The sequence below is a fragment of the Pseudophryne corroboree genome, chromosome 4 (genome assembly GCF_028390025.1).
Source record: "Pseudophryne corroboree isolate aPseCor3 chromosome 4, aPseCor3.hap2, whole genome shotgun sequence".
NCBI lineage: Eukaryota > Metazoa > Chordata > Amphibia > Anura > Myobatrachidae > Pseudophryne > Pseudophryne corroboree.
Genome location: NC_086447.1, coordinates 666,852,926 through 666,863,229, shown reverse-complemented (window position 1 = coordinate 666,863,229; position 10,304 = coordinate 666,852,926). Strand labels below are relative to the sequence as shown.

The window sequence follows — 10,304 nt, the reverse complement described above, 5'->3', positions numbered from 1 at the left end:
TTTTGCTTTTAAAGTTAATTGACTCAAGTGTGGTACACTGTCTAATGAGAGATGCATCTCCACGAATCATTTGAATCTAAAGATGCCGATATATGTTGCACTGGTGTCGCTGCTTTATGGCTATCAGCTAAAGGTTAGGTGCCATTGCACCCTGAGTATGGGTCCCTGAGTATGAGTGTGGTGGTGACAGCGGGTTCATGATCTGTGTGACAGGGAAATCTCAGCTTCGTCCATGTGAGTGTGACTGCAGGCCCCTAGGTACGTCAGAAGGTCCCTTCTCCCACTCCAATATAGAACCAACCGTGACTGCAGGGTAGATGCTAGAATCAAGTGGGCTAAGGGACCTTTTCCGTAAGGGGGAGGAGTTACGACGCAAGGGGGAGGAGCTAGGCCAGCGGGATAGTTCCTCTACTATCCACGCCACCAACTATTACCTTTAGTAATTAGGTGGTGAGCGAAGCGTGGCGAGCGTACTTTTCGGGTACCCTGTTCGCCCGTAGCCCCTCCCCCTGGTGACGTAGCTCCTCCCCTCAATACGTCACAAGGTCCCTTCAGCCCCTCCGATATAGAACCAACCGTGACGCTGTGGCAGGAGGAGGGAGTGCTCCCCGCATGACCCGGAACTACAACACGGAGTCAGTGGGAGGAGATAGGGCAAGGACACCCACGGGTCCACAGAGCAGTCACACTTATATATATTGCAGTGCGTATAGAGCAGAGTCAGGCAGCGGCTGCACAGCGCTCCGATATCTGATCACGCTATAAGCATGCTGTGTGCACTGAGTCTGCGGGGCAGGTGAGTGGCTGGGACTCTTCTATGCAGTGGCGTTGTGTGCCCGGTCACTGGGCTGCGCATGACATCGGGAACCACCTGTCAGATAACACAGGAGATTATTCCTCGTCGGTTTATATTGCAGATAATGTATAACTGAGGATGTTGTTTACATGACATGTAATCCTCTCCCTTCGTGTGTCCTGAGCGGGTCACGACTCACGGCGGGTGATCTCTTATCTGGAAGCTGGCCCAGCGGGATAGCTGCTGCACGTTGTGTAACTGTCACTGTGTCTAGCTGGTTGCATTCAGATTCACTTACTGTATGAAGTACTGCAGCTGCAGCAGTTCCTATTGATTAAACATGTCCAAATTATCTCTTTCTGTGTATTCTCGTGGTTAGTTGTACCTTTTTTTTATTGGCAGATGCTCTAACACCTCCCAACATGACCCTCTCCAGGAGGCAAAGAATGCTCTGCTCCTGGACTTCCCTCTTACTGGGCGGGATGTACTAAGCGGAAAATGCGGTAAACTCCCTGATTACCGCATTTTCCTGATGTACTAACCGCCGGCCGGCAGGACAGCTTCTCTCCGTGGTGCTGTGTGAGGGATCCGATCGGATCCCTCCCAGCATGCCCTGCGGCCGCCCCCGTCACCCCGCGCATGCGCAGACTGACTCCTGGGGCCGAATCCCGGAAGTCAGGCTGCCGCTGTGCATCGCGGAGGACAGCTCTTATCGGAAGAGCTGTCCTCTGCAATGCTGATCGCATATGTTAGTACATATGCGATCAGCATCGTGGCGATGGGCGGCGATGTACATTAGTACATCCTGCCCACTGTATGATTGCCATCACCTGTGCTGAAACACTTTTCTAATCCATTAGCCTGTTCAACACGGGTACTGGCAATCATAAATTAGGAGAAGTCCAGAAGCAGAGTATTTTGTGCCTCCTGGAGAGGGTCATGTTGGGAGATATGCTCTAAAGCTGGGTACACACTGGAGTGATGTTTGGGGCTACATATTGCTTACATTGCGCAGTGTGTACCCAGGATGTGCGCTCCTGCGTTTGCATGCGATAGACGCTTGGATTGATGTGATGCACATCAAACCAAGGTTCTGTTGCTAGGGTCCTGTGTTATGTTAATTAAGGACGTAACATGGCCCAGTGTGTACGGGCGTTCTGGGCTGATGGGGATTTGTTCCTATGGCGAAAGAAATCTCCGTTGCTCCAGTGTGTACCCATCTTAATCACACTTATGCTGGGTACACATTGGGCGAACTGCCCATACACAGTCAGGTGCGCCGATATATCTATAATTGGCCATTAGCTGTGCTGCACAGCCACGTTATGTCTATGGACACTTGTTCAGACATATCGTTTGTGCACACCTGCTGAACAGCCGATTCAGTTGGCCCCTAATGAGTTGATGAGGTACTGCAATGGCATGGAAATCCTGACAACAGCACCTCATCTTGACCCCCCTCATGTCCCAATGTTCTCTTGAGTTTTTTGTGTCGGAGTACAAAATATAAAATACACCTGTTTCTCATATGCACTATATAGTAATAACAACACATCCATGACCATTATACTAGTTTCTCAAATCCAGTCTTCAGGATACCCAAACAGTGCATGTTTTCCATATCTCCTTGCTGGAGTACAGGTGTAGTCATTGCCAAATGATATATTAAAAGATACACACTGCTGCTTGTAGTAATTTCACTTGCGATTCTGTGAGGAGACTTGGTAAACATGCACTACTGTGCGTCCTGAGGCCTGTATTTTAGAAGCATTGCATTATAAAGAGCCCAGGCCTAACAATACTTGCCTTGTTGCTCTTCCTCTGTTGTCCTGTGAGGATTATTATTCACACCACTCATTGACCTTTCCAATAACAACTGGTGTTGGTTGATTAGCATTTGGAGACAGCAGAGGGGAATTAATCTTAAGGGGGCTACAGACGGGAGATTTCTTCCGGAGATATGTGCTGAGCGATCTATCACAGACCGCTCATCACACATCTCTCCCCCTGCTCAGCAAAGCGCGATGTGTGCTGAGCGAGGGGTGGGGGATGGGGGCACCGCTTATTTCACACAGCGTTGAATTGAGCGATCTCACTAGATTGGGCATGCTTGCATGCCCAATGTAGAGCCGGCGATAGTGCTGCACATCGCTGTCGCCGGCACCCCTACATACAGAGCGATGTGTTCTTAATTTCTAAGCAATCTTGTCAGATTGCTTAGAAATTAAGTGAACATCGCTCTGTGTGTACCCCCCTTTACCTGAGTAAAGAAAACACTCCTTTGGAATGACAGAAGTATCGTACCAATCGATTGTTTGATGGCTTCATAGCGCTGCATGGGTCCTCCATTAAATTCTAAATGGTAAATCAACCACTGGGTCTACCCCACAACTAATCACTGTCAAAAATTATTGTGGTGCAGGGAAAGGCTATTCAATTAAATAGCCTTTTTCCCCATGCGTAAAATCGTAATTCAGGCACGGAAACCCACTGATCACAGATATCCCCCCCACCCCCCCCCCGCATGCAGACTATGGAACTGCAAGGTTCAGTCCGACTGCAGTAATTGAATACATCCGGTGTGGCAGTTAGTCGTGGACAAATTGAATTCCCACCCTAGGTTTTTGGAAGTGATACATACTGTGTACATGTTGCAGGGTGGCCTGTACATTTGCACAAGGTCGACATGAGGTTTTTTTTTTTAATTCTTTTTTGAAGTTTTTCATACTTTACGATCCACGTGCACTACAATTGGGAACGGTAACCTGTGCCGAGCGCAGCGAGACACCTTGCGCGAAGTATGGCCAGCAAAGCGAGCCATGCGAGGGGACACGGTGCACTAATTGGGGTTCACGGTCACTCTACGAAGAAAACGACACAAAAATAATAATAAAAAACTCATGTCAGCCTTTTTCCATGTTGACCTATTTCAGGTGTCGACCTAAGGTGTCTCTACCTGGAGTCACACTTGTAGCAGTGCTGGGGCTATTCAATTGCAGCCCACAGGCTCCAAGTACTGCATATTTCTGTTTTACATCCTCCTGAGGTATGAGCAGAAACCCGCAGTAAGTAGGGTTTTTGCCCTTAGTGCTGCTGTCGAATGCATTAACCCATACCTGGAATTTATGGGTTAACGCGCATTGGCAGTGGGCTTATTGCAGGAAGAAATTACTTGAAATTGAATAGCTTTGGGCGCTAAAACTTGATGCTATAACATGGGATTCAGTATGAAATCGAAATACAGATGCCGGAATCCTGACCTTGAGCGCAGTGTGTCTCCTCGTGGGCTCAGTGGTGAGTATTTCTCCTCGGGTGGTGGCGTGGGAATACTGGGCCGCTGGGATTTTCCACACTGTCGGGATTCTGGCATCTGTATTTCGACTGCCGGGATCCCTTCGTTCAGGAAATTAACCTCGTCCCCTTCCATGGTATGCATGCAGCTATTGAATATGCCCCCAAGTATCTGGATTCTGTTCATCACAGCCTAGCGTGAACACTAATAGTGTACCGGTTAATGGAGGGGTTCTGTCAGGCTTGTTTTAAGGTTGTAACAATTTATTTTTCTATACATAATGGCTGCATTATTTCAACACCACAGTATGTAAAATATGTTGCAGTGTTATACAGATGATGTCATGAACTCTTCTAAAAGAATAAATGCACTGATTCCTAATTGTGTATCGCTCCCTACAGAACTAGCTTTAGACTTGCACCTGCTTTGGGATGCCTGGCTTCCAGAAAGAAGCATACGTTGCCTGACTTGCCATATGATTATGGTGCACTACAGCCCCATCTCAGTGCGGAGATTATGCAGCTCCACCACAACAAACACCATGCTGCTTATGTAAACAACCTAAATATCGCAGAGGAGAAATATGCAGAAGCTCTTGCTAAAGGTATGGAAAGTTTTTATGCAAGAACCTCTCCAGTACCTGCAACAATGTCATTTTATGTGTAGCCATCTACTTGCCTGGTGGATGGTGTAATTGCATTTCTGACTAGCACCTATTGTAGCTCTGATATGCCTGGATCTAATTCTAGATCAGTCTGTCTCTCTTCTGTTGCACATACAAATAATATTTAGATTATGCAGATACAGCAACTGTAGTACATTCAGCACAGGTATTGTGATAAAGGGCGCCAGAGACCATTTCTCACTTTAATGGGAAAGAACAACAACTTGTGACCTGGTGCAGGTCTTAATCACATGATGGTATTAAGCACTAGTTAAGGAATGCCAGCTTTGTATTCCACTCCCCCCCCACACACACACTTTCCCCATTCACAGCGACCCGACTGATTCTCCTCTCTGGCTAGTCCTGTCCCATCTCCCTTGCAGTAGGAGCTATTGGGTGGGCAGCCAGCTCCAGCAGTGCATGCATGATGGGGATGGGACAGACCTTAGACTGAAACAGATGTGTCCTCATACATCATTGCTGCAGCAAACGGCCCCCTTGGCACACCAAAAAAAGGCTTCTAAATCGCAACACGGTGTGACTGACGCATCGGGAGACTGTGCTGATTATACAAAACCTGTCTGCTCACTCTCGCCAGGTATATCCCACTGTGTGCCTTGTTTAGGCTAGATGCAAGAGGACACATCTGTATAGGCAAAAGAGCTGACATTCTTGCCCAGTGGATCTGCATTTATATCTCTAGCAGTAACCTTTCTTTCACTAAATATCCATAAACTGACCACACTTGAAAAGCGAAGATCTACAGGGTTACTATTAGCAGGTGGTTCTTTTCCTTTCGCAAAATTCTAGCACACATTTAATAAACAATATAATACATGCACAGACAGTGTTGTTAATAGCAAATAAAATTGCATTTACTATGTGAAAGAAAATTAGACCAATGATTGCAAAATTTGCTAATCGAAATCTGGCTGGTTATCAAACGACTGCGCATGCGCGAGTAATAGCGAGAGAAAATGCGTACACCGTGATCGCAATGCAGACACTGTTTGACAGGAAGCCAGCGTTTCTGGGCGGAAACCTGCCCTCTTCTAGGTGTGTGTGAAAAAGCGTAGGCGTGCCCAGGCGTTTTTAAGGAGGGTCTCTGACGTCTGCGATGACCACTTCCAGCCTCTTTTGGCACAAGAATTGTCAATGACATTGCTTGGTGCAGATAGGAAAAATCTTTGCTGTTCCGGTAATTGCATATTGTTTTGTGATTGGCCCGCATATTGTGATACATTGGCAATTTCTGTAATGGGCTTTTTTTTTTTTCTTCCTCTTACGTCCTAGAGGATGCTGGGGACTCCGTAAGGACCATGGGGTATAGACGCAGGGGACATGGGCACTTTAAGACCTTTAATGGGCGTGAGCTGGCTCCTCCCTCTATGCCCCTCCTCCAGACTCCAGTTAATCCTGTGTCCAGAGGAGACTGGTCACACACTAGGGGAGCTCTACAGAGTTTCTCTAGAAAATAGACTGTTGGGTTTTTTTATGTTCAGGGAGCACTACTGGCAACAGACTCCCTGCTTCGTGGGACTGAGGAGAGAGAAGCAGACCCACTTTCCTGGACTGATGGGCTCTGCTTCTTGGGCTACTGGACACAATTAGCTCCAGAGGGTCTGAACACTGGTGTCGTCTAGCTATTCGTTCCCGGAGCCGCGCCACCGTCCTCCTCACAGAGCCGGAAGATAGAAGCCAGGTGAGTATTGGAAGAAAGAAGACTTCACAGGCGGCAGACGACATCAGAGCTTCAGAAGGTACCGAGCAGCGCGCCTTTGCTCCCACACACACGAGGCACTGCAAGGGTGCAGGGCGCAGGGGGGGGGGGGCGCCTTGGGCAGCAAAGCTTACCTCATAAAAACGACTGGCAAGCTATATACACTGCATTGCAGGGTATTTAAAACCCCCGCCAGTATAAATATTAGCGGGACCGAAGCCTGCCGTCGAGGGGGCGGGGCTTCGTCCCTCAGCTCTAACCAGCGCCATTTTTCTCCACAGCTTGGCTGCAGAGATGCTGCTCCCGGACCCTGCCCTGATATCTACAAGTAACAGGGTGCAAAACGAGGGGGGGGCACAATATTTGGTGCTGATTTGATATGTATGTATGTCTGAGGTATTGTTATATTTCAGACTGTGGCGGCGTTGGGTGTGAGCTGGCAAACTTCCTCTCTCTCTCTCCAAAGGACCTCCTTGTGGGTCTGTCCCCTATAATTCAGTGTGTGTGGGGGTGTCAGTACGTGTGTGTCGACATGTCTGAGGCGGAAGGCTATTCGAGGGAGGAAGAGGAGCATAATGTAATAGTGCCTGCGTTGGCACTGCCGACTGCTGATTGGGTAGACATGTGGAATGTTTTGAATGAAAGTGTGGCTTTATTGCATAAAAAATTGGACTAAGCTGAGTCTCAGAAGAACCAAGCATGGAGTCAAAACATGGATATTGCGGTGTCACAGAAACGTCCCTTTACCCAGATAGCAGACACTGATACCGACACGTATTTCGACTTCAGTGTCAACTATGATGAGGCGAGATTACACCCACAGGTGGCCAAGAGTATTCAGTACATGATTGTTGCAATAAGGGATGTATTATATATCACAGAGGACCCTTCTGTCCCTGACACAAGGGTCTGTATGTTTAAAGAGAAGAAATGTGAGGTAACGTTTCCCTCATCTCATGAACTGAACGCTTTATTTGAAAAGGCTTGGGAAACTCCAGACAAGAGGCTACAGGTTCCCAAGAGAATTATTATGGTGTATCCTTTCCCCTCACAGGACAGGTTACGGTGGGAATCCTCTCCCTCTGTGGATAAAGCCTTGACGCGGTTATCCAAAAAAGTGGCCCTACCGTCCCCGGACACGGCAACACTAAAGGATCCTGCGGACCGCAAGCAGGAAACCACTTTAAAATCAATCTTATGCGACTACGGGAGCCCTCCTCAGACCAGCAGTTGCGTCGGCATGGGTGAGTAGCGCTATTGCAGCTTGGGCAGGTAACTTGTCATCTGACATGGACACCCTCGACAGGGATACTGTTCTATTAACTTTGGGTCACATAAAAGACGCAGCGTTATACCTAAGGGAGGCTGCGAGGGATATTGGCCTCTTGGGATCAAGGGCCAATGCAAGGGCAATTTCAGCTAAGAGGTCGCTGTGGACCCATCAATGGACTGGTGATGCTGACTCCAAGAGACTTATGGAGGCTCTGCCTTACAAAGGTGAAGTGTTAGGGGATGGCCTCGCGGACCTGGTTTCCACAGTAAGTCTTCTTTTTTGCCTTTTGTTCCCCCACAGCAAAAGAAAACGCCTCAGTACCATATGCAGTCCTTTCGGTCTCATAAATTCAGAAAGGGGCGTGGATCGTCTTTCCTCACCAGAGGTAGAGGAAGAGGGGAAAAGAACACCAGCTACGGCTAGTTCCCAGGAGCAAAAGTCCTCTCCTGCTTCTGCCAAATCCACTGCATGACGCTGGGGCTCCCCTGCGGGTGTCCGCACCGGTGGGGGCAAATCTTTGGCTCTTCAGCCAGGTCTGGGTTCAGTCTGACCTGGATCCTTGGGTGCTAGGAATTGTGACCCAAGGGTACAAACTGGAGTTCGAAGACGTGCCTCCACACCGGTTTTTCAAATCGGCCTTACCAGCTTCTCTCCTAGAGAGAACAATAGTTGCAGCGGCAATACAAAAGCTGTGTCAACAGCAAGTGATTATCATGGTTCCCCGGTTACAACAGGGGAAGGGGTTTTATTCAACTCTATTTGTGGTCCCGAAGCCGGACGGCTCGGTCAGACCGATTCTAAACCTAAAATCCCTAAATCTGTATTTGAGGAGACTCAAATTCAAGATGGAATCTCTCCGAGCGGTGATCTCCAGTCTGGACGGAGGGGAGTTTATGGTCTCACTGGACATAAAGGATGCATACCTTAATGTCCCCATATACCCTCCTCATCAGGCATTCCTGAGATTCGCTGTGCAGGATTGTCATTACCAATTTCCGACGTTGCCGTTTGGGCTTTCCACGGCCCCGAGAACTTTCACCAAGGTAATGGCAGAAATGATGGTGCTCCTGCGCAAGCAGGGTGTCAATTATCCCGTACCTGATAAAAGCGAGATCAAGAGAACAATTACTGAAAAATGTGGAGCTCTCTCTGAAGGTGCTACGACAACACGGCTGGCTTCTAAATTTGCAAAAGTCGCAGTTGGTTCCGACAACTCGGCTGTCGTTCTTGGGCATGATTCTAGATACAGAAAGATGGAGGGTTTTTCTTCAAGTGGAAAAAGCTCCGGAAATCCAGTTCATGGTCAAGGCTCTGCTAAAACCAAAAAGAGTATTGATTCATCAATGCACTCGAGTGTTGGGAAAGATGGTGTCGGCCTACGAGGCTATTCCATTTGGCAGGTTTCATGCAAGAGCTTTTCAGTGGGACCTACTGAACAAGTGGTCAGGGTCCCATCTTCAAATGCATCGGTTGATATGCCTGTCCCCCAGGGCCAGGATCTCTCTCCTGTGGTGGCTCCAGGGGGCTCACCTTCTAGAGGGTCACAGGTTCAGAATTCAGGATTGGGTTCTCGTGACCACGGACGCGAGCCTCCGAGGATGGGGAGCGGTCACACAGGGAATGAACTTTCGGGGAATATGGTCAAGCCAGGAGGCTTGTTTGCACATAAATGTGCTGGAATTAAGGGCCATATACAACGGCCTGAGGCAGGCGGAGCACCTTCTTTGCAACCTACCGGTTCTGATCCAGTCGGACAACGTCACAGCCGGGGCGCATGTAAACCGACAAGGCGGAACAAGGAGCAGATCAGCAATGGCAGAGGCCACCAGGATTCTTCGCTGGGCGGAAAATCACGTGAGCGCTCTGTTAGCAGTATTCATTCCGGGAGTGGACAGCTGGGAAGCAGACTTCCTCAGCAGACACAATCTCCATCCAGGAGAGTGGGGATTTCATCAAGAGGTCTTTGCAGAAGTGACAAGTTTCTGGGGACTCCCTCAAATAGACATGATGGTGTCACGCCTCAACAAGAAGCTTCGGACGTATTGGTCAAGGGACCCTCAGGCGATAGCGGTGGACGCGCTGGTAACACATGGGTGTATCAGGCAGTGTATGTGTTCCCTCCGCTTCCACTCATCTCAAATATTGAGAATCATAAGAAGAACAAAAGATCAGACGATACTCATTGGTGGTAATTCCAAGTTGATCGCAGCAGGAAATTTTTTAGCAGTTGGGCAAAACCATGTGCACTGCAGGGGAGGCAGAGAGAGTTAGATTTGGGTGTGGTGAGTGCAATCTAAGTTGCAGTGTAAAACTAAAGCAGCCAGTATTTACCCTGCACAGAAACAAAATAACCCACCCAAATCTCTCTGCAAATGTTAAATCTGCCCCCCATGCAGTGCACATGGTTTTGCCCAACTGCTAAAAAATTTCCTGCTGCGATCAACTTGGAATTACCCCCATTGTTCCAGATTGGCCTTGAAGGGCCTGGTATCCAGATCTCCAGGAAATGCTCACGGAAGATCCTTGGCCTCTTCCTCTCAGAGAGGACCTGTTACAACA

The 10,304-nt window shown here is 48.5% G+C and overlaps 1 protein-coding gene across 1 annotated transcript in view; it reads left to right on the top strand.

Annotated features, from left to right (window-relative positions):
• The first annotated feature begins 608 nt into the window (after nt 1-608).
• The window catches only part of SOD2 (superoxide dismutase 2), a 44,210-nt gene continuing 34,514 nt past the window's right edge, over nt 609-10,304 (top strand). Inside the window, exons 1-2 of the mRNA XM_063917822.1 lie at nt 609-796; nt 4,490-4,692. Of these exons, the coding sequence (XP_063773892.1) occupies nt 768-796; nt 4,490-4,692 (232 nt within the window). The 5' untranslated portion in view covers nt 609-767. The remainder of the gene's footprint in view (nt 797-4,489; nt 4,693-10,304) is intronic.